The following is a 24,795-nucleotide window of genomic DNA, read 5'->3' as shown; positions in this document are numbered from 1 at the left end:
TGTTGTTAACCACAAATGATGCGTGAGCATCTTATACCATTTTTCTAGTTGTTTTTATATTGTTTTTAGTTAGATTTTATCAAATTTTATTATATTTTAGTGCAAAATTCACCTTTGGATGCTACTTTGAGTTTTTCTCGTGTTTTCATGATTTTAGGTTAAATTCAGAGCAGTTTGGAGAAGTCTGGTGATAAGTGAGCATCTTATACCCTTTTTCATAGCATTTTCTAGTTGTTTTTAGCTAGATTTTATTAAGTTTTGCTATGTTTTAGTGTAAAATTCATATTTGGATGTTACTTTGAGTTTTTTGTTATTTTTATGATTTTAGGTGAATTTTGGGCGAGTTTGGCAAAGCTTGTGCAGAGACAAAGAAAGGATAGCAGATGTTATCAATTCTGACCTCCTTGCATTTCAACGAGCATAACTTGAGCTACAGAGGTCCAATTGTTGTGGTCTTAGTAGAGTTAGAAAGCTAACTTTCAAAGCTTTCCAACGATATATGATAGTTTATACTTCTTTTCCAGAATCACTGCCAAATTTGGTGCTAAACATCCAAATCTGGCGTTTAGCACCCAAAGAGGAGTAAGCTCAGCATTGAACGCCCAAAACTGGTGTTCAATGCCAGCCAGGGAGCAAGGACCAGCAAACACACCTCCCCTATGGGCATTCAACGCCCAGATTGGAACTGAACGACACGAAGCAACCTAAACGTTCACCAAAGTGGGCCCCAAAGTGGATCTTAGCACTCCTTAGCTTATCTTATCTTATCCTTGTAACTTTTAAATTTAAATTAACATCTTTTAGGTTTATCTCTTACTATTTAAAGAGGAGATCACTTAGGTTTACAGATATACAGATTCAGACCGATCTTCTTTACTTTTTATTTTGTTTTCTTTGTAAAGTATGAGTAACTAAACCTCCTGGTTAAGGTTAGTAGCTCTGCTTATTTCTATGGATTGATATTATTACTCTTCTATTTTAATTAACTTTTGATTCAATTCTAAGGTGTTGTTGTCGTTAATCCTATGAATCTGGGGTAGAACGACAGTATGATCCCTTATTCTACATGAGCACTTGTGATTCTCGACAGAGCTATCTCGCTTGGGTTACAGCTTGAAAACACTCCTCGAAAACTGAGGGCTACCTACGACTGATTGGGATATGTGACATGAAATCCTGGGAGCGTGTCTTCGACGTCTAACCATTACGCGTGTCTTCGGTGTCTAAGCATTTTTAATAAAAAATTTCTTCAGATATGTTTGGACACACATAAATACCATCTCCTGTGAACGTGTCCAGCCTTATTCTTAATATGTATTCTTGAAATGAGTTTAGAAATAGTATATTATTATTTATTAAAATAAAAAATATTTTAAATACTTTATATAATAATAAAAAAATATTAAAAACAGTTAAAAATTTAATTTATATTTTAAAATTAATAAAATATCAAAATATTATTACAATTTATCAAATATTACTTTATATTTTATATATATGACGTATTCACGTATCTTATAAAAAATTTTAATTCATGTGTTTACATATCTTGTATTGTATCGTATTTCGTATCTGTTCATTATAATTTTTCATTAATCAATTAAATTAGTATACTTTTATGTGTTATAATATGATTTTATTAGATGTTAAAATATAAATAAAAACTAGATAAAAATAAATCTTTTGAATTAATGAAGAAATATGTTAGATAATTAATATTTTTTTGAAATATTTATATTATATTTAAACGAATATTAACTAATTATTCGTTTCCCTTTTTAACTAAAAATATCGGGCTAAGATTTCAGAAAATCTAATTGATCATGTATATGTTAGATTAGTTGTATAGTTTCATCAATGGTGGGCAATATAGGTCCCTTGCTAATAAAGAGTGGTAGTGAATACTCTAACAAATATTTTATAATTATTTTTATATAAATATATTTTATTTTAATTATTAAAAATAAATTTAAAAATTTAATTTTTATACATTATAAATATATTATTTTTATTTAAATTATAATAAAATAAATAAATTATATTTTTTAAATTAAAATCATGATGAAAAAATATTTTTGATATTTTTAATAGAATAAGCAATTTTTTTTTGTCCCAGCACCCAACAAAACACTAAAATTTGCTTGCATTGCTGGTAGCGCTTTCCTCTCCTTCCCAATGGCTGCATCCCTCTCCAAACCCTCTTCTATTATTTTTTCACCACCCAACTCTTGCTTCCACACCAAACCACTCCAAAGCTCCATCTTCTTCCTCAGACACACAACCATCCTCCTTCTCCCTCTCATGCAACAACGATGGGGAGAACAAGCCCCGCGAAGAGTGCGGCTTCGTTGGCATCCATGGTGACCCGGAGGCCTCTCGCCTCTGCTACCTTGCCCTCCACGCCCTCCAGCACCGGGGCCAAGAAGGCGCTGGCATCGTCGCCCTCAACAACAACCACCTCCAATCCACAACCGGCATTGGCCTCGTTTCCGAAGTTTTCAACGAGTCCAAGCTCAACCAGCTGCCGGGAATTTCCGCTATTGGCCACGATCGGTATTCGACAGCAGGACAGTCTATGCTCAAGAACGTTCAGCCATTCGTCGCAGGCTACCGTTTCGGCTCGGTCGGGGTTGCTCATAACGGCAACCTCATCAACTACCGCTCCCTAAGGGCCAAACTGGAGGACAAGGGTTCTATCTTCAACACAAACTCTGACACCGAGCTTGTCCTTCATCTCATTGCCACCTCCAAGCACAGGCCTTTCCTCCTGAGGATCGTCGACGCCTGCGAGAATCTTCACGGCGCTTACTCCTTTGTCTTTCTTACACAGGACGACAAGCTCGTCGCCGTCAGGGATCCCACGGCTTCCGGCCCCTCGTTATAGGCAGGAGAAGCAACGGCGCCTGTCGTTTTCGGATAGGAGATATTTGCCCTTGATTTGATCGAAGCCACGTACGAAGGAGAGGTGTACCCTGGTGAAGTTTTGGCGGTGGACCATAGCGGAGAAGTTCAATCTCTCTGCCTGATGTCTCATCCACAGCCGAAGCAGTGCATATTTGAGCACATATACTTTGCACAGCCCAATTCTGTTGTGTTTGGGAGATCCGTGTACGAATCACGCAAGAAATTCGGTGAGATTCTGACCACTGAGAGCCCCGTGGATTGCGATGTTGTGATAGCGGTTCCAGATTCCGGCGTGGTGGCTGCGATTAGATATGTGGAAAAAGCGGGTGTCCCTTTCCAGCAAGGTCTGATAAGGTCACACTATGTTGGAAGAACGTTCATTGAACGTCGCAGAGGATTAAGGACTTTGGGGTGAAGATGAAGCACTCCCCAGTGGGCGCGGTTCTGGAAGGGAAGAGGGTTGCGGTGGTGGATGATTCCATTGTGAGAGGAACTACTTCAATTCATCTCAGATTGTGAGGATCATAAGGGAGGCTGGGGCTAAGGAGGTTCCATATGAGGATTGCGTGTCCTCCGATCATTGGTTCGTGTTATTATGGAGTTGACCCTCCCACCTCCGAGAAGCTCATATCAAATAGGATGAGTGGTGTGGATCAGATTAGGGACTTCATTGGATGCGACTCGCTTGCTTTTCTTCCCCTTGATAGCCTCACCAGCTCCTTCGGACCTCACTCTTCAAATTTCTGTTATGCTTGCTTCTCCGGGGTCTACCCTCTGCCTCTGGATCCCAATGCCTTCGGTAGTGGGATTCAGCACGCTTCCCTTCAACCGCACCCAAATTACCAAGAGCCCAACATTGTTACTCTTTGAGCCTTTCACTAATGGCTTCGTCAATGCCATTATGCCAATACATTTATTACATAGATTTGGATTCTAAGACAGTGCAGGATTAATAATTAGAACTGATGAGGACAGTTTTAGGTTTCTCCTGTTATTAATAAGAGATCTTGTTCCCTTAGCAATTAGCATATGCTATTAAGGAGTTTTCAAAATCCCAGTTCCACTTAGGAGTTCGTTTTTTCTCGTTGTTTATCCATTCTCTATATTGACGGGAAATTATGGATAACATAATATTATGACGTACGTTACTATTTGCACACTGCAGATAAAATTACTTCCTCAATCTACAAAGTAATGTAATACCTTTTGAATTAGAAAATATTATTGAAATCCTTTGCTACTCTCTGTATGCGTTCTCTGGGGATAACTGTTTTTCTTTTTTCCTTATTTTCACCAACTACATTTTCATGAAGAATAATTAAGTTTATCGCTATTGAAATGAGACTATCGCCTAAAAAAACAAGGCAGGGATTTTAGCCTTAGGTTACAAGGTGCATTATTAATGAAATGAAATCTTGGGAGACTTTTCAGACTTACTTTGCCTACTAATCCGCTCCTTTGTCTCTCTCTCTCTCTCTAAGTGTGCTTAAATTTTAGCTCCCAATTCCTCTTATGAGAACCTCCAGGTGGTCTGTGATATTATCTGTCGTTGTAAGTACCTTAATCACTCTGTTGCATCCAACTCTACTATAAATCTTCTCAGTTCCCAATCCCAAATAACTTTTAATCCATGTATTACCTCACAAAATTCTGCCTAAAAAGTAGCAAAAATTCCAATTTTCAGTATGAAGCCGACAATCCATCTTCCCTAGTAGTTGCGGACCCCGCTTCTTGCTCTACCAGAAGGTTCTGGCAGCTACTGAGTTTTACCAAACTAAACATGGACCACCTCCAATCCGAATCGTGTATAATACACGAAAATTTTTAAATGTTACTAAAAATCGATGTTCATTAATTTTAAATGTTAATTTCATTTAATATATAATATATTTTTTTATAATTAAAATTAACCGTTAGAATTATTAGAATACCAGTGTTTCATAAACATTTAAAACTCTTCCATATAATACACATGTGCATGGATTTGGATCCTATGGGATTTGCATCTATCTAAGGTTAACCATCCATCCTCAGTGAAACTCTAAAGTTAATTGAAACAGTTGACCAAAAAAAGATAATTAAGAATATATTTGGTGTGCATTTTAACTTATTTCATTTTTAATATTTTCTATTTTCAAAAGTTTGTGAAATAGAAAATAAAAATAATTTTTCATTTTTATTTTTTACTTTTATTTTTTCCTTCATAAAATAACAAAAAAGATATAAAAAATACACCAATCAGGCCTAAATGTGCAGGTTGACCCGAGCACGTAAGGCAAGGGATGGGTAATGTAATGTAAAACAATTATTGCTTACACTTCAAATGCCAATTGTTATTCAATTTCACTTGGTGCTATATGCGTTGAAAACTAAAGGTCAAATGGTCAACGATGAAATACTCCCCAAATCAAAGAACATAAATTGCTCTCTATAGTCTATAGTGTAGTTCTACTCTCCACAGCATTGGCCAATGTCAAGGCATGTTCATGAGTCAGCAGTTGCTTCTCATCAGAACCAGCATTGGAAAGAAAATTGCAGGGTCAGCCATTTTCGGCTCTATCGTAAGCATTTGATTTATGCTTTGGAGCAAATGTAAAGCCATCCGGAACCTTGCCTAGTAGCATCTCTGATATGCGTATCTGCATATGAAAAGGCAAAAGGCAAATAGGATAATCACTCCTTAGCAGCATGAATCGGGGGGATGATAAGATGTTTTATGGTAAGAAAGATGCTTAAATGATAATATAACGCATCAAGCTTAATTCCAGAAAATGGTTTCATATTTCGTAGGCTTGTTGCTTTGTTGCTATTTTCTAATTTCAATTCTAATTATTTATCAATTAGGTAGTTTAAAGTTTCTACATAAGCTGAACAACTAATGATAATCATATTGACTTGTTTGAAAACGATTTCATAGATTGTATTTAAAATAAATAATTAGAAGTGTCATTTAACTCAATCTCCATCTTTCAACAGGAAGCATTTTCACCGTCTACATACAAACAAGTCTATTTCTGCCATAGGAGACAGCAGATGTCGGAATACACCTCCAAGGAAACACACACCCAAACAAATCGAAAAACATAGCCTAATAATAAAATATGTAAAGAATTGCATACCCAGTCAGCTGCTGAGTCTGAGGCCATCAGCGTCTCAAGCTCATCTCGCCCATAGTAAGAAGGTGGACGCCAGTTTATTCGTTGTGGAATCACTTCCAGAAGACCAACAGGTACGTACCTACAAGTGTAGCTAAGCCATTCCAACAAGAACCGCCTCGTCGTCTCCACTCCTGTAACACAATACATATCCACAATAGTAAACAAAACATGAAGCAAAATAAGCATCGATAAATCCAAATTACTATGTGCATGCATACATTGTAAGTAGTTAATCCAAATAATACCGCTAAAATATTCATTTAAAGGACCCTCCACTACACACTTATTGTTTGGTTTGCATGAAGATGACATAAACTGGAGCTACCTAGTCTGTATGGAGATCATACATACATACATTACTTCATGTATGCAACTATCTGACAACAAAAAATAATGTCTTGCAATTATACAAATATAATAAAACTACTTGCCTACCACAACTCAAAAGAAGAGAGAGAGAGAGAGAGAGAGAGAGAGAGAGAGAGAGAGAGAGAGAGAGAGAGAGCATACCTTTTGTGTCAGATCCCCAGTGTTCAAGGCCAAAATGCACAAACTCTTTGAGAATATTTAGTCGCTCACCAGAACTGATGTCCCAATGTCTCTGTTCCTTGATCTCAGTAAATATCCAAGGCTGCATAACATAATCATTAGTTGAAATATTCGAAATATACTACTGGCAACCATAATTCCAGGTGATAATTTCAAGATCAAATAACATAACAATAAAGTCCAGAGAATAAAAGAATGGACACTTGAACCAAGGATACTAACTTTAATCAGAGCACCACGAGCAACCATGCAGGTAGCAAGTTCAGGACATGCAGTTCTGTGGTTATTCCAGTCTACAAACGAAAAAACATCCCCATTCCCCACTACTGGCAATGTCTTAGGGGCCTTCCTTCCACACTGGTATATGTAATCCCAATCAGCAAGCTTGCTATAGCGTTGTTGACGTGACCTTCCATGTATTGTTACTGCACCAGCTCCCCAAGAGCCCATGTCTGCAATGAGAGAATCAATGCGATTCTTTCCTTCAAAATAAGCAGTCCGTACCTGGTTAAACAGATGTACGCACAAGTTGAGCATACTCATTGAGAAAAATTTAAAGTAATATTTATTTTTCCCCGGCAAAAGGTGATAGGAGTTCATTAGGAGAAAAGTGGGCAAAAGAAGATATCAAGATGCTGCCTTGAATATGATACCATATCAAACCCAACAAACAAAAGAATGGCCAACAGCAAATGTAAAGTACTTAGCATTACAAATACCTTGATAGTTATTGGTTTATCCACTGTGCTTGAAGCTACTTCAACAATATTTTTCATCCGCATTGGTTTTGTCAGAAGAGCTGATCCAGCACCCTTATTCACAACAATGTCAATAGGGCAACCCATATTTATATCAATAAAATCTATTGTACATTCTTGTTCTATTAGTTCAACAGTGCGAGCCACAGTATCTGGATATGCACCACAGATTTGTACACCAAATAAATCTTCAGATGAATGACGTCTCAGCAATGCCCATTCAGAAGCTTGACCCTACAACCATAGCAAAATCAAAACAAATGGAATGTAAATGTAGCTTCGCTACAGAATGAAAAAAAGGCTTAAATGCGGAGGAAAACATGGCAAAGATGAAGTTGTGCAGATTCTGCAGAATATAATTTATGAGAGAGAGAGAAGGCAGGGGACGGGGACTTTAGAAAGCTAAATTTAAGAGTATAGAACAAGCAGAAGAGAAAAACAAATAGATATACAAATTATAACTAGAACAACACAACTAATTTTAAAGCATGCATCAACTAATGGTTTCTAAATCCTGATACTAAGATTCCCATATTTGGAGGAAAATTTTCTATGCAACATTATGAATTTACTGGGTATGGGTCAATCTCAAAAGCTTTAGGAGAAAAGGAGAGCTCTCAACTGTATCAGAAAAGCCTGTGATGATTGCAAAAACTCAGTAGCTCAATGCTGCTGAAACTGGCAAAGCTAAAAGTAAAGTAGCCAGCATAAGAGGATACACTCACCAAAAAGAAGATATACACCACAACACAATGAAACAAGGCAATAAAATCAACTAGCAGAAAAACCATGTATATACCTGCAAAAGATTTGTGCACATTGCCATCTCACCACATGTTACATCAGCTCCTAATACTTTGCAAACCCTCCTAAAAGGGAGATTTCCAACTGTGGTCAAGGGTGCAAGATACAATTTGTCCCTAAAATCAATAAGCTTCTTTTCACGTGGATGTAACTTCAGACTTAGATCAGTTTTTATGGTTAAAGTATCACATCCTGCTTCTGGTTCAGTATTTATGCTGCCTCTTTCAATTTCTTCAGTAACATTCACACCTGTTTCAGCAGTATGGAAAAAAGTTACATTGACTCTAAGGTAAAAGAACATAAAATTACTTCATTTATTGATTCCAAACCATAAAAAATCTGGAGATGAAGATATGACCTTTTTCTATCTCACTAGGATCACAATTTACTCCAGTTTTTCTTCTTTTCTGTGGACAAAGTTCATCGGTTTCATATTTTGCATCAGCATCATCATCCTTTATAGCTTCTTCCAACTTAGGACCCAAGTCAGAGGCTACTTCACAACACCCATTGTCATCCGAAAGGCTACACTTATTTGAACCGCCATTTTCACCATCTTTATTTTCCATGTCCTTCATTTTTGACTTGGGGCACTGAATTTTTTTCAGAAGAGAGGAGGGCAGCAAGAAGAAAGGTAAGATGAATCAAATATGGAATGAATACAATTGGCAATTAAAATGACCCTTCTTGTCATCAGAGACAGGCTTAAAGGAGAAGCATAAAAAAAGGCAGAAACAGTTATCAAATCTTTGCCAGATAATAAAATGAACCAAAGGAAGAATCACAAAGCAAAGCTAGGAGCATGATAACGAAGATTTGCATGTGTATTGGAATTGGATATTAAAGTTGACCTAGTTTATTTTCTCAGTTTCTAAGTTTGACATTTTAAGTACCCCACACAAGCATTTTACTCGTGTGGGTCTGCTTCATAACCTACTAATTAAGTAACAAAAACTGTTAGAAAAACACCACTTCAAACTAATTAGCTATACTTTATTCAACTACAACAGGTAAAAAGTCTTCACTTTTCCGGGTATTTCATAGGGAAAGGGAGAAATAAAACATAAAATCATAGATAAAGAAGCATGTAAGTTAAAGAATAATCAACATACCAAGAGGCCAAGACTTTTGAGTTTGGCATCAGCCTTGGAGAACCTCATCTTATTTTTCCACAGAAGCTTCTGAACATCTTTGCTCAATCCATTAACCTCAGAACTGTTCTTAAGACCGTTGAGATGGCCAGTAGAAGAAAGAACACCATCTTCATGGGTACTTGAAAATCTACATGCTAACCCATAAGGGCAAGGCCCTCCAGACTTAACAAAAGGACATTGTCCTTCTAGATCAGCTGGTTTCTGCACTTAAAGGCATTTTCTTACTTAGTGATGAAACAACATTTATTTCCAACAAAGGTGATAACAATTCAGAGCATAAACAAACATGTGGTGGGCATCAAACAAAAGAAAGCAATTAAGTACAGTACCTGGGCCTTGAAGGCTTCAATATCATGGCTGAAGCGGCATTTGTCTTTATAAGGACATGAAGTAACATCACCGGTCCTTGCAACTTCCGGGCAGAGGTTTCGTGCCGACTTTTGCTCCTGCAGAGACAGTGTTTGGAATGGTTTAAAAAATAGGAATTGAATATGAAATGAATGAATGAATGGAGGGAAGAAGGGAATCGTAGCTAACCTGACGGCGTTCACGCTTGAGCTGGCGCTTGGACTTCTTGTCCTTTAGAAGACCCGAACCAGGATGAGCAGGGTTCTTATTATCATTGGTGGCGGCGGCAGCGGCTTCGTTGTCTGCGGAGGAAGAGCGAACAGGTGGTGGGCGAAGGAATTCCTTCTTGATGGGAGCTATGGCCCTCGCCACCAGTTGCTCAGCGGTTACCTCAACCGCTGTTGCTTCGTCTCCCGGTAACTGGGACCGGGATTCCTCCGCCTCCATGTACCTGAAACTTGACACCGCAAAAACAAAAAGCCTTTTTCTTTGTCCTTCGCCTTCTAATGCCACTAAACAACACTACGCTCCCATAACTGCTCCCACGGAGTGGAGTGATGGAGATAGAGTAGGGTTTTATGTTTCAGAGATATGAGATATCACAACAACGTCAGCTAATCTATTTTAAAAGGAAACTGCTTTTTCACCCACGAAATACATTATGTGCCAACTGCCAACTACGGTACTTATACGGTGGTCTAGAAAGACAGATTTGTCCTTGGGAGTGTGAACCGAAGTTATCCGCGCCTTTGGCCTTCCATTCAAATCCACGCGCGTACGCTCTCTCTCTTACTTCCCCCTCTCTTTCGTCTTTTCTCACGGGCTAGGATTTGTAGTTAGCACAGGTTGTATTGTTCATCCATAGGCCACGGTTTTGTGAAGAACAAGATTGTGCCACGTGCCGTGCAACGATGGGGAGTGATCTTTCCACGGGCAACGCAAGGAGTGGGAGGTGGTGATCATCACGAAAGTGGGGTGGCAACGATCCTATACATGACTCCGAAGCTCTGAGTCACTGAAGGAGATTGCCGTGGTTGAAGCGTCGAAGCTGAAAGACGCGGAGGCTCGGAAATGATTCGCAAAACAGCTGATGGTTCTTACTTACTCTTGATCCTAATTGAATCTTCTAGAAATTTTCGTTTCAAATAAATTTGAATTTGAATTTGTTTGTTTTGCTAGTTCTTTTCTTTTATGTTCAAGGTTGCTTCTAGTTACGGTAAACAACTGAATGCTGCCAAGCTCTTGGTTATAATTCTCGCATTCTCTAATAATTCAGGCATATTTGGTGCATTTTTCATTTTTCTTAAGTGAATCATATATATTTAGGAGTAGATTGAAAATTTTGTAAGCTAATAATAAGATATTAAAATATTAAATTAACATTAAAAAACATATCTATTCGGCCACACTTAAAAAGTATAGCTAAAGTGAAAAAAAAAAAGACTACACATTTTAGGTTATAAAGACCTTTTAGTGGGAGATGTCTATTCGACTGTTATCTATTCTCGAAGACTGTTTTTTTTTGTACCAAAACCTATATTTTTGGCCTTTGAAAATAGGATAATTCTATGGTGCTGATAGAAAGATTCTTTCTTACTTGCTGATGCATCGTGTCACACCGTAAAAGGTAACATGTGTCTTGGAATCTTAATGCGTCTTATAAGTTGTTGCAGATAGGACTAGGAGTTTGCATAAAGGACCCATGGTTCAGAGAATTTGTCTTGTGAATAATTGTGACAAGAGATTATTAGAAGCTTATTAAGACTTAAGTGTAGGTAAATATTTCTTTTATAAATATTAAGTAGGATAAGAATATATTATTTTAATATAAAGTTAATGGTCTATTCGATGGGCCTAAGAGCGTAATAGTGAGGTGAGCCGTGTGAGTGGGGTGAATGTAATGATGGATTCAGACTTATGCTCGTGTTGACCAAAAAAAAAAGACCTATGCTCGTGCAATACGATGAATTTGCTAATATTCTATTATAGGTTATTTTGGTCTTATTGTATTGTTTTAAGGTTGATGGCCTCCATTGTATTTTAAAAAAAATAACAAAAAAACGAAGTCAAGAAAAAGAAAGATTTCTATTCTAGGAAGAGCCATCCTGAAGGGTTGTGAGACACCGTAGAAGACATTGGTTTATGATACGGAAAAATTAGTTTCACGTAATTACCGGCAAGTATATCAGGTTGTATTAAGTAGTAATACTCACAAGAGCGAGATCGATTCTACGGAAATTAGTGGATTAAACAATTTTAGTTAAATGGTGTTTTAATTTGGCAAACAATTTGTGATTTTTTGATATATTCAATATGAAAGTAAAATACAGAAATATAAATGACAGAATTGAAAGACTGAAAGTAAAATAACATGAATTAAATGACTGGAAATGTAATAGCTGAAACTTAAAGTGTAAGAAAATAAGAATTGAAATGTAAATAGCTAAAGCGTAAATTGCAAGTAAATAAGAGCTAAAATATAAATGGCAAGAATTATAAATTACAGGAATGTAAAAGGAAAATTGGATAGTGGGTGATTAGAGGAATTGAAATGAAGATTTGTGATGGGTGAAATCTCTAGGGATCAGAGATATTGATTTCTCATGAATTAATGGTGATCAATTTCTTCTCAATCATGTGGATAGATTTATGGCAGATTGTGAATAATTGGATCCCAATTTTTTGGTGATTCAATTTTTTTATCACAAATAATTGCCGATCTGTTGATCTAATTGCTCATAAGAAGAGGTGAAGATCAATTGCTAATCCCAAATGCCACATAATTCTCATTCTTTAAGTTTAATATTTTTTGGGCGTATGATTGTGGATTTGGGCCTGCATCATAATTCAATATGAGCCAGTTGATTTGGTTCTTTTAGTCCATGACCAAAAAATTGTAGATACAGTTTTTTCTTTTAAAAAATAAATTATACCAGTGCAACATCCGATTGAATATTCCTTTCTCTAGGGAAAAAAAATAACAATAACGATAATTACTCAATATCTAATTGAATCTACTTACAAACTTTATAAGTTAAAGTTGCTAATCGAGAATTTAATTAAACTATAGATACCTAAAATTAATTATTTATGTTTAATTCGATGAAAAATTTGAGTGATACAAATTGAATTATATAAGCAATTGCTTGATGAAAATTAGAAAGTAAATTATGCTCTTTTATATATAATTATATAATAAATTTAACATATATTTTTATCGCATAAAATCATCGGACTTCTAAAGTTCTAATCAATTCCATTTGATAGTTAAGGTTGATACAAAAATAAGTTTTGAAATATGCATTAAATATAAAAAAGTTATTACAAGCTTTAAATGAACATATAAATAAATTTATTAGCAAATTTATCGTATTGCACTAGCATAGGTCTGAATGCATCACTGCATTCACCCCATTTACACGGCCCACCTCACTATCACGCTCTTAGGCCCATCGAATAGACCATTAACTTTATATTAAAATAATATATTCTTATTGTACTTAATATTTATAAAAGAAATATTTACCTACACTTAAGTCTTAATAAGCCTCTAATAATCTCTCGTCACAATTATTCACAAGACAAATTTTCTGAACCATGGAGCCCTTTCTGTAAACTCCTAGTCCTATCTACAACAACTTACAAGACGCACTAAGATTCCAAGACACATGTTACTTTCTAGGGTGTGACACGATACATCAGCAGGTAAGGAAGAATCTTTCCATCAGTACCATAGAATTATCCTTGAAAATATAGCTTTCTTTAGTGATACTATTCAGGACCAAAACTATGCTTTTCAACTTCTATTCTTACTAAATTAAGAAGAATAGGTCACACTTAACTGCATCACTTTAAAAACATAGTAATATTATATACCTATAGCTATATTATATAATCGTAGCCTTATGCCCTCACTGTTTTTTTTAATTTATATATATATATATATATATATATATATATATATATAATTTTTTTCTAAAACCTAATATTTAGTAATATGATTATATATATAATTTTGTATTTTTAATTAAATTAGTCAAATAATATAAAATAAAAGAAGATACATAATAATATTATATAATATTTCTAAAATAATAAAAATTATTCTTAAACAAAAGGGTCGCTTGTATCGATCATAATCATACATACGTTAGGTTGCGAGAACCGGACCGGTCATCGAACCAGTCAAGTGACTGGTTTAATAGTTTAATGGTTGAACCGTGATTGAACCGGTTTAATTAAATATAGAGTGAAATTATAAAAAATTGAATACATAATTTTAAAAAGTTAAATTCAATAATTTTTAAACTAATAAAATTCAAAATTTAACAATTTCACATAATAAACAATACACAATTTATCATTAAAAGGTCATAAACAACTTCAAATGACAATATTCAAAACGCACATAAATGACAAGGTATGACAAGGTAATTGCAGTAAGGTAATCATTGCTACTTAAATCTCTCCTTTAATAAACAAAAACTTCCATAAAAAGTTATATCACTTACGACTTTTCATCCCCAAATTTCCACCATTCAAGCTCGTAGCATGCCTTGCCCCTGAAAAGCAACCAAAATGATGCTTATAAGCATAATCCAAAACTGGCAAGATTCAACTTGTATTTGGTTACATATTTAACATTTGGTGAAGGAGAACTAACAACAAACAGAAGCATAACCATAAGCAGGAAAGGGGCACGGATAACTTATCATGAAATAAAATATATGAAATCATAATTCACTCAGTTAAAGAAAGTACTCTTCTGATATCACTTCTCCAGATTTCATGCATCCAATATATGCCCCATCCTGACCGTGGTGGCGGTTAAGAAGGTCAATTAATCCCTCTGTTAGGCCAGTTAACATATAAAAAAATGTGTCAATTATTTCATATTAGAAAAAAAATAGTTAATTACTTATCAAAAAAAAATACACACACTATATATAAGGAGATCAAAATATAAACACTCTTTACCCAGATCAATGTCAATACTGTCATCAACTTTCACATAAAAGTCAGCATCCCAGTTCTGAACTGCAATACTAAAGAAGATTTTTGCTTTCTTAGGCAACTCTTCTTGAGCTTCCTCATGACCTTCCTAATATAATGAAAACAAATTATCAATCTCTACATTTAGCTTGTTTAACAAGATCCAAAGGTAAGTAAGCATGTTAAGATAAATCAATATCAACAATATCTTTCACATAAAATTGTGTCTATAAATAAATGTCCCTCAAGGGATTACCCATTGTGCATCTATACTAAGTCAAGTGCATATTATATAATTCAGTTCTTCCTGTTTGCTAAAACCACTCACCACAGTAAAAAATATCAAACTAATTTGAATTTTAGAAAATTGTAACCAATTTTTGGTGCCTATTTGAAAAAATTTTCACTTACAAGAATCAATAAATCCTTTGTTGAGCGATTTTCCTCATCAATATTGCGATCTAAGCTATCACCTCGATTAGCACTGCCAAGTAAAGTTTAAAACACTTATAACTATAATAATACTAACTGTTTATGTTATGTCAAGGAAATCAAAGTGGATAAATAATCATTAACTGTTAAGAAAATCATATGAATGTAACCACTAATAAGGATAAGTATGTGACCCGCGACGGTGAGTGACCCGCGACGGCGTCAGTTTCGATTCAGGTCGGTTGTCCTTCCTCCTTCGTATGCAGGTATGCAGCAGCTCCAGGGGAAGAGGAAGACGACGGACGCTCGAGGAAGAAACAGCGTGCCTGCGACTGGTGAGTCTGAGAGCGAACAGGGGTCGGTGCGACGGACGGCACGGCGGCAATAGAGGCACAAGGCGGTGGTGGAGGCTAGGCTTGGGGGCAGGCTTCCTGGATTAGCATATTAGGGATTCGGGTATGCTAAAGTGGCTGGCTCATCAATTCATCACGCGTTCTTAACTTTTTTTTTAAAAAAAGCAAAACGGCGTCGTTTCATTATCAGGAGAGAAAACCGGTACCTGCAGAAACCGGCCCGGTTCGCCGATTAACCACCGGTTCGGCTGGTTTTTAAACCGGTTTGTTGCAGGGCCGTTCTGTTGGTGGACTGGACCGGTTAAGTGACCGATTTTCGGTTAACCCGATTGAATCGGTCGGTCCGGTCCGATTTTCAGAACATTGTACCTAACATCTTTGATATTCATGTAATAATACATAATATAAACATCTCTAAGAATGATAAAGAAATAAATAAGTAAAAATTCACTAATATCTTGAAGATAAACTTATTCAGAATATATGAACTTTTTTGAAGATAAACTTAGCTTTTCACTCTCCAAGTCAGATTCAATATCCTCCAGATTTTTCAGTCCCTCATGCCTTTGCCTTTCATAAATATCACTGATAAACCACTATTTTATGGTTTATCTTGTGCTCAATTGAGTGGATTTTATCAACTCTTTACCCACTTATTTATACTATTTGCATATTTTACATTTGCCTTCCTAATTATGTGCTTTGATTGAAAACATGTTTCTTTGGACTTATATTTTCTTATTATTAATCCTCTCTTATTTCCATTCGATGCCGTGATTAGTGTGTTGAGTAGTTTCAGATTTTCTAAGGCAGAATGACTTAAAGGATGAAAAAGGAAGCATACTAAAAGGAAAGGAGAAAGCAAAACGGAGCTTTAAGGAAACTGGTATCCACGCGATCGCATGGACGATGCAATCGCGTGCCAAGCATGAATCAGCAGCAACGCGGCCGCATTACTGACGCGACCACGCGCTTTAAGCAGAATGCACATGACGCGGTCGCATGACTGACGCGACCGCGTGGCAAAGAAAAGCTCCGAATGACGCGACCGCGTGACCCACGCGGACGCTTGACAGAGGCCACGCACCAGAAATTGCAGAAAACGCTCATAACGAGTTCTACGGCACTTTTTGGCCCAAATCCAAGTCCAGAACACACATATTAGAGGCTATAAAGTGGGGGAATGCATGTATTCATAAGCATGCTCTCATAATTCACTTTCGATGATTTAGATCTAGTTTGGAGAGAGGTTCTCTCTCTCTTTAGGATTTAAGGTAGTGTTTTTAGGATTAGGATTTAGGACTTCTCCTATTCTTAGGAGTGACTCTCAATCCCAGGTTCTTTATTTTTATTTATTTTTCCAATTAAATTTATGAACTCTTCATATTACGATTTTCTTTGAATTAATATTAATTGAGGTATTTCAGTTTAATATTGCTTTCTTTTATTTACATGATTATTGCTTCCCATCTAAAAGCATTTTTATTTCAGCAGCTACAATTTTCTTTCCTTTTGGTCTTGGTTAAATAATTGGTAACTCTAGAGTTATCAAACTCATTATTGATTGAAAATTGGATTTCTTCATTTCATTAATTCATATTCCAATAACTCTAGCCTTTCCCAAGGAAAGACTAGGACTTGAGGATTCGAATTAATTCACCCATTTAACTTACCTTCATAGCTAGAGGTTAACAAGGTGGGAAAAGAATCCAATTCTCTTCATAATTGATAAGGATAACTAAGATAGGATCTCCAGTTCCCATACCTTACCAAGAGTTTATTTTATAGTTATTTATTTATTTTTCTTATTATTTTTTGTGCAACATACTGCCCAATTAACCTTTTACCTTGATCCAAAAACCCCAAACACACTTTTTCATAACCAATAATAAGAACATACTTCCCTGCAATTCCTTGAGAAGACGACCCGAGGTTTAAATACTCGGTTATCAATTTTTAAAGGGGTTTGTTACTTGTGACAACCAAAACGTTTGCACGAAGGGATTTCTGTCGGTTTAGAGACTATATCTACAACGCGACTGTTTTTATGAACTTCTTTACTGGCAAAAATCCTAACGTCAATCACTCTGGAAAAATGGTGAAGTGCTAGGATCTGAGCTTGATAGTGATGAGGTACCAATATTAGTTGTAGTCAATAACAGATTAGCAGCAATCGTTGCTCAGGACTATTAGCTGGAGTAATAGCAGGACCTCTAATTGTGTCTGGATTTTGTTTTACATATGCACTCAGCTCTAATGACAATGAACACCCCTCATCATTAAGTTCTATCTTTGGTGACCTGTTCAAATTCAATTGCAAAACTTGATCACTTCATGCTTATAATATTGCAATGGAGCTGCTCTATGTAGCACTTCTTTTCTTGTTTCAATTTTCTGCAATCATGGAATAATCAATAGACAACATGAAAAACACAAAACAGAAACATGATGTGAAATATATATTACTTGTCCAATATAAACCCAGCTTGAGTGGATTCTTGATGAGGAGCCAAATGTCGGTTTAGAATTTATCAATGTAATTTCGTTGCAAACATAGTCTAAACCAACAATTAACTCTCAATCAAAGTTTAAAAATTTGTCACAATACAAACCAAAATAACTAGGAGTAGAATTCCAAGTCATTCTCCCTAGGAATTATAATTAAGTGTTGAATTATTGGCTATGAGAAAAATGGAGATTGTGATGACAACTGACAAGAAATGTAAATGACAAGAAAGTAAAAGAAGCATGCAAGGAATTAAACTCAAAACAAGTAAAGCAATGAAAATGGATTTCAATTGGCCAAAAGGAACTCTTAGCAAATGTTGAGATTCAAGGCTTCCTATCCTAGTCATTGACCACAATCATGGTAATTGTGAAGAATTAATCTCATTTAGTCAATCATAACATCAAGGATAAGTCAAATAGGCATAATTGATCTCAATCCACAAATCCTAGCCAACTCATTAATTAACTTAGTGAAAGACCAGCGTTAGTGAAAACTAAATCAACTAACAACCTTAAGTCACAATCGATATTGGACATCAATGACTCAAGGTCACTTTAGTTCTTAATCCCAAGCCAAGAGTGTGAAAAACTACACTAAAACTAAAAGAGACATTTTATCAAACACTTGGCATGCATAAAAGGAGAAACATGGTAAATTACAATAATAATAAAATCTAAACTACCAATCACAAGAAAATAATAACAATAACCCAAAAAAGCATCAAGAAAACATAAAACATCAAATGGCATTAAATAGAATCAAAATTAACAAGAGTTCATAAGCATGAAAATAATAAGTAAACTAAGAGAGTCAAGATGCTAGAACAATAAAAAGTAAGGAAAACTAACTTAAAACAAGATCAAAACCTAAAACTAAAGAGAAAACTAAGTAAATCCCTAGAATTCTAGAGAGAAGTTGGAACTTTTCTCTCTAGAATCACCTAAAACATGATAAAAAAAACCTAAACTATGACTACTTGGTTCATCTCCCTTCAATTCTTGGTTCAATAGCATCAGAAATGAGTTAGATTGGGCCCAAAATGGGCTAGAAATCGCTGGTCATGTGCTTCATTAATTGAGACATGCGCTCAGACACGTTTGTATGCACACATTGTGTGCGTATACACACTCAACTCAATGTCTTGTTGATTTTGATGCCCCGGATGTTAGCTTTCTAATTCCACTGGAACCGCCTCATTTGAACTTCTGTAGCTCAAGTTATGATTAATTTAGTGCGAAGAGGTCAGGATCGACAGCTTTGCAAATCCTTCATTTCTTGAATTCTTCCACTTTGCATACTTTCCTTCCACTTCTTCAAGCCATTCTTGCCTTCAAAACCTTTAATCACTCAAAAAATATATCAAGGCATCGAATGGGAGAAAAATGAATTAAAATTGGCAATTTTAAGCATAAAAAACATGTTTTTCATAATTAAGCACAATTAGGAAAGAATTCACAAAAATATGCTATTTCAATGAATAAGTGCAAGTTTATTTGATAAAATCCACTCATTTCAAGTAAAAAATTATCATCAAATATGGATTCATCAACTCTCTTGACTTCAATGGCAACTGCTCCACATAAATAACTAGAAAGAATCTTAAATCTGATCTTTATATGTATAAACATTTTTGGCAGATTAAAAAACCTGAATCATTAAAAAGGCAAACATAAAGTTATTTACCCACCTTGTTTGGATCATAGAAATCATGGAGTTGAAGCATTAATTGAGAACAGGAACTTGTAATAATTTCCAAGCAACTTGTTTAGAAAAAGTTTTTTCCTATGTACTCCTTTTATACAATGTCTAAGCAACCACACGAGACTTTTATGTCAAACATGGCCTATAGCTTCCACTTCAACCCTAAATTATTTCTTTGCTTCTCCCCTATGAACTCAATAAATGTAACACCCTAATTACCCTAAGCCTTACCTCATGCCGTAAAGCAAAGGTTAATCAAAGGTCACGATAATTCTAAGGCTTATACATAAATATATATAGAATGAATAATAATTCTAGAAGCCCGATGAAGAAATAAGCTCTAAAACCAAGATACAAAAGTGCAAAATGTTCACACAAATCTACAAACTTAAGGCATAAGATATAGATACCAGATAACAAGATATAAGTATATAAGAGAGTATAATAGTCATAAGGATCTAGCCGCCACCCGCAAAGTTTAAGCCGGCTAGTTATATACAAACAAACAGAGTTTTAAAAGTAAAATAGCTTATACAAAAGATCACTCTCAAAGTAAGCTTCTAAGGCAAAAGTAATTACAAAAGTGAGAGTACTAATAAAAATAACCAAAATGACAATCTTAGAGGCCACTACTCATTGGCACACTTCCGCTCATACTCATTTCATTAACCATAATCATTCATTTCTAAGTCTTAAACTCATCAACAATCCTTAATATCACAATTTCATCATTAATATAGCACGCCATCAGATACCCAACTAGTCCATTGATGAGCGGATATTTTATACGCTTTTTAGCATCATTTTCATATAGCTTTTAGTATGTTTCGTTTAGTTTTTATTAAGTTTTTATAGGTTTTAGTGATAAATTCACATTTTTTGATTCTATTATGAGTTTTTATTTTTTTGTACAATTTCAGGTATTTTCTGACTGAAATTGAGGAGTTGGAGCAAAAGTCTGATTCAGAGACAGAGAAAGCACTGCAGATGTTGTCCGGATTTGACCTCTTTGCATTCGAAAGAGCTTTTCTGAAGCTACAAAAGACCAAATGGAGTGTTCTCAACGGCTATGGAAAGCTGACTTTCAGAGCTTTCCAGCAACTTATAATACTTTATACTTTGCTTCAGATTAAAAGGCCCAAAACTGGCGTCCAACACTAACCTCCTGCCCCCTTGCAGGCGTCCAGCGCCCAAGGAGAAGAGACTAGCATCCAAACGCCCAAAGAGGATCCCCTATCCACCGTTCAATGCCCTAGAGGCCTCATAGCACGTGGATCTCATCAAAGCTCAGCCCAAACACTGACCAAGTGGGCCCCATAAGTGGATTTTAGTACTAAAAAGACTGTTTTACCCTTACTAGTCATTAGTATAGTCTTTAAAGGAGAAGATCAACCTTGTTTAGGATCTTCAGCCACTTTTACACTAGATTTTTGTTTATCATTGTATTTCCTATTAGTATGAGTTTCTAAACCTCTTAGGTTGAGGGAAAAATTTATTGACACGGGACATGGACTAGAATATTTAGGTGGGTTGGTTGTGGAAGACTTACATTATGAACTAGATGAATGGTCTCTGCAAGAGATAGTGAGTTTGCTGAAGGGTCTAGGCTACAAGGGTTATGCGAAGTTATGGTGGAACGAACCTGGAATGGACTTGAAGTTAGGTCTCAAAGAGTTGAGGTCGGATGGGGATGCTGTTAGAATGGCTAGGGCTTTAGTTAATGATTCTGTGAAGCATGGTATAGTGTATGTTGTTGATGGTTACAGAGAAGGTAATGGGGTTGAAATCACATCAATGGATCCATATTATGTCCCAAATGAAGGCAAAAATAGTGGACTGATAGAAGTAGAAGTTGATGCTGAGTCAGAACCCTCTACTGAGGAGGATAGATTTGATGACAGTGCTGATGATGGTGAACATGAGGATTACTTTGGGTTCGATGTAGAGGATGGTGTTGATGGTGGACAATCAAATGCGTTTGGTGGGTTCAATGGCCCGCTAAATCAAGAAGGGATAACAGATAAGGGTGCTGAGGATAATGAAGCTGCCGGAAAGATGGATGAACAAATTGGAGACATTTCAGATGGCTATGAAACTGAAGACATAGATAGTTACGAGGGAGATTCTGATGACGTGATTAATAAAAAAAGGTTTCCTAAGTATGATGAGACAATAATGTGTAGAGAGTATGAGTTTAAGGTTGGGTTGGAGTTCAAAACATTGTCCCAGTTTAAAGATGCAATTAAGGAGCATGCCTTATTGAATAGGAGAGATGTTAGGTACAAGAAGAACAACAAGTTGAGGTACATAGTAGTGTGTAAGGGACAAAAAGGAAAGTGCAAGTGGATTTGCTTTGCAAGTAAGGTAGGATGATCTGATTATTTTAGGATAAAAACCTTGAAAGGCAAGCATAACTGTGGGAGGAGTTATAGTGGTAGGCTTGCTTCTAGTGAGTGGATTTCAAAAAAGGTTGTCAACAACATTAGTCGTGGAGAAGATATGCGGCTGGCCACTATTATTCAAACAATTTAGGATAAGTATATGGCAAATGTTAATGTTGAAAAGGCTTACTGGGCAAGGAGAAAAGCAAGGGAAAAAGTACATGGAAGGGCCATACTACAATATGCCAAACTGAGGGATTATTGTGCTGAGATTTTAAGGGCAAATTCGGGGTCCAAGCTTAATATTGTTGTGGATAGACCATCTTTAACACACCAACCGCGATTCATGAGGATGCACATGTGCCCCAATTCGGTGAAGTAGGGCTTCTTGGCTGGTTGTAGGCTGATCATAGGAGTGGACGGGTGTCACTTGAAAGGGGACTATGGTCAACAGCTACTAGTTGCAGTAGGGAGGGATCCTAATGACAATTATTTTCCAATTGCAGTTGCAGCAGTGGAGGCAAAAACAAAGGACAGCTGGGGATGGTTCCTTGATTTGTTGCTGGATGATATCGGTGAATCAAGAATATGGGTTTTCATGTCGGATCAACAAAAAGTAAGGATAATATGACTTATGATTCTAACTATTTCATTGAATAATATGACTTATGATTCTAACTATTTCATTGAATAATATGACTTATGATTGAATAATGATACTGGATACTATTTTTTTGTTGTTATAGAGTTTGATGCAAGTTTTTGCTGAGATGGAACCTTCTGTTGAGCATAGATTATGTTTAAGGCATCTGTATGCCAACTGTAAGAAGGCATATGGTGGAGGGACAGTTTTGAGGGATCTAACCCTATCTATTGCTAAAGCTACCTATGTGGAAGAGTGGGAGAGAAGAATGAATCTGCTCAAGGAGAAAAATAGGGACTGTTATGATAAACTGATGGGAGTGGACCCAAAGTTGTGGACAAAGAGCCATTTCACATTTATGGCAAAGAGTGATATGCTAATGAACAACATATCAGAGGCTTTCAATGGCAGGATTCTTGAGGCAAGAGACAAGCCCATTCTGACGATGTTTGAGTAGATCAGATGCTACTGGATGTCAAGATTTGCAGAAAAGAAGAAGAAGGCTGAGAAGTATGAAGGATCCATTCTACCTAAACCAAAAAAGAGGTTGGATGTCATTGCAACAAGAAGTATGGAATGGCAAGCTAGATGGGCAGGTGAGTTGAAGTTTGAGGTACATCACAAAATAGGATGATCATGGAAAGGTTTGTGGTGGATCTGTTAGCTGGTACTTGCAGCTGTCGATTTTGGGGTTTGAGTGGTATGCCATGCCCACATGCATTCAGTGCCATCTTTGAAAAAGGTGATAATCCTGAAGAGTATTGCAGTAACTACTAAAGTCCAGCAGCATACATTGCAACCTATGGAAAATCAATTGCTCCAATTAATGGAGAGAACATGTGGCCAAAGGTGAACTGTGATACCATCATACCCCCAGTTTTCAGGGTTAAACCTGGTTGACCAAGAATGGTTCCGATTAGAGAACCTGATGAAAATAGATCTCAAACGAAGTACAGAAGAACCGGTACCTCTGTGACTTGTAGCAACTCCGGCCAGTATGGACACAATAGGAGGCACTGCCCAAATCCTATTGTCTCAGGTACATCTTATTTTGCTGTTGTTTCATAATTGTTGATTGCACCAATTCTTTTCTGTAATGTTGGCTCAATTCGATTGAACTTGCATCAGCTCCTAAACCCGCTGCTGCTGCATCTGATGTTGCAACTGACTCAGCTGAACCTGAAAATGGTGCACATGATGCTGGAGCTGCTGCAAGGGGGAGAGGCAGAGGAATTAGGAATGTGGGACTTGGTAGAGGAAGGGGCAAAGGAAGAGGAACTATTGTCACAGGTAATTCTTGGATTTGTTGCTGCATACTAGACGAATGAAAACGTTCTATTATGAAATGAGTTAACCATTATACTTTTGTTCTATCAGCCTCTGCACCAATTACTGCTGCCGTTAAATCTGCTGCAAGGGGAGGGGTAGAGGAAGGGGTGTGGGACTTAGTAGAGGAAAAGCAACAAGTTTCACAGGTATAACTATATTATGCTATTTCATACTACATAATTGAAAGGGTTTAGTGATGGAATGCTTTAAAAATTTGGCTGTTGTTGCATCAGCTCCTGCACCAAATACTCTTGCTACTGAATTTAGATCTACAACTATGTCACCCCTTACTGGATCTGGTTCTGCAAATGATTCACCCATTGCTGGATCTGGTGCGCCTGCTACTGGAGCTGCTGCAAATCCTCCTCATACACTAGCAACTCAACCAACTCCCTTCATTGAACCACTTATTCAGCCAACTCTACAAGTAGCACCAGTTACACAACCTTTGCCTAAGACTAAGACTTTTGGGATGAGAAGAAGTGAAAGATTGAAGCTGGAGATAAGAAGGGGAGTAGCCAAACCTGCTGAGCACATAGACCTTACAGATGATTGAAACTTTTAGGGTTATGTAGCTTCTCCTACTGTGGATTTATGTAGGGCTATTTTTTGTGTATTATAGTCTACTGTAGAAGTATTTTGGCATTGGGAACATCACTTTTTTAGTTTATTTTTCTTTGTGGTAGACCACTTTTGATAGTACATTTTAGCTGGAGCATTTATCTTGTGACTAGTGCAAGATGGATCTACTGAACTTATCTAATGTGTGGAACATATTAA

The 24,795-nt window shown here is 36.4% G+C and overlaps 1 protein-coding gene across 1 annotated transcript; it reads right to left on the bottom strand.

The window, feature by feature from the left end:
- Positions 1 to 5,056: 5,056 nt before the first annotated feature.
- On the bottom strand, positions 5,057 to 10,755 carry LOC130945122 (tRNA-dihydrouridine(47) synthase [NAD(P)(+)]-like). Its single transcript, XM_057873808.1, has 10 exons — positions 9,865 to 10,755; positions 9,657 to 9,773; positions 9,286 to 9,528; positions 8,532 to 8,766; positions 8,169 to 8,422; positions 7,331 to 7,603; positions 6,834 to 7,115; positions 6,573 to 6,693; positions 6,024 to 6,193; positions 5,057 to 5,543 (listed from the first exon to the last, which is right to left on the bottom strand). The coding sequence occupies exons 1-10, from the start codon at positions 10,120 to 10,122 to the stop codon at positions 5,445 to 5,447; spliced, it is 2,052 nt and encodes a 683-aa protein (XP_057729791.1). The 5' UTR covers positions 10,123 to 10,755; the 3' UTR covers positions 5,057 to 5,444.
- Between the last annotated feature and the right edge of the window lie 14,040 nt (positions 10,756 to 24,795).

This window comes from Arachis stenosperma, chromosome 8 (assembly GCF_014773155.1).
Source record: "Arachis stenosperma cultivar V10309 chromosome 8, arast.V10309.gnm1.PFL2, whole genome shotgun sequence".
NCBI lineage: Eukaryota > Viridiplantae > Streptophyta > Magnoliopsida > Fabales > Fabaceae > Arachis > Arachis stenosperma.
Note: the sequence above shows the minus strand (reverse complement) of the source record. Positions and strands in the feature narration are given on the sequence as shown.

Bases quoted from the DNA above. Each gene is read 5' to 3' on its own strand.
- LOC130945122 (XM_057873808.1), bottom strand. From the start codon at position 10,122: ATGGAGGCGGAGGAATCCCGGTCCCAGTTACCGGGAGACGAAGCAACA. The intron at 9,774-9,864 runs GTTAGCTACGAT...CTGTCTCTGCAG, and splicing joins TCAAGCGTGAACGCCGTCAG to GAGCAAAAGTCGGCACGAAA. The intron at 6,194-6,572 runs GTATGCTCTCTC...ATTGTGTTACAG, and splicing joins CTGGGGATCTGACACAAAAG to GAGTGGAGACGACGAGGCGG.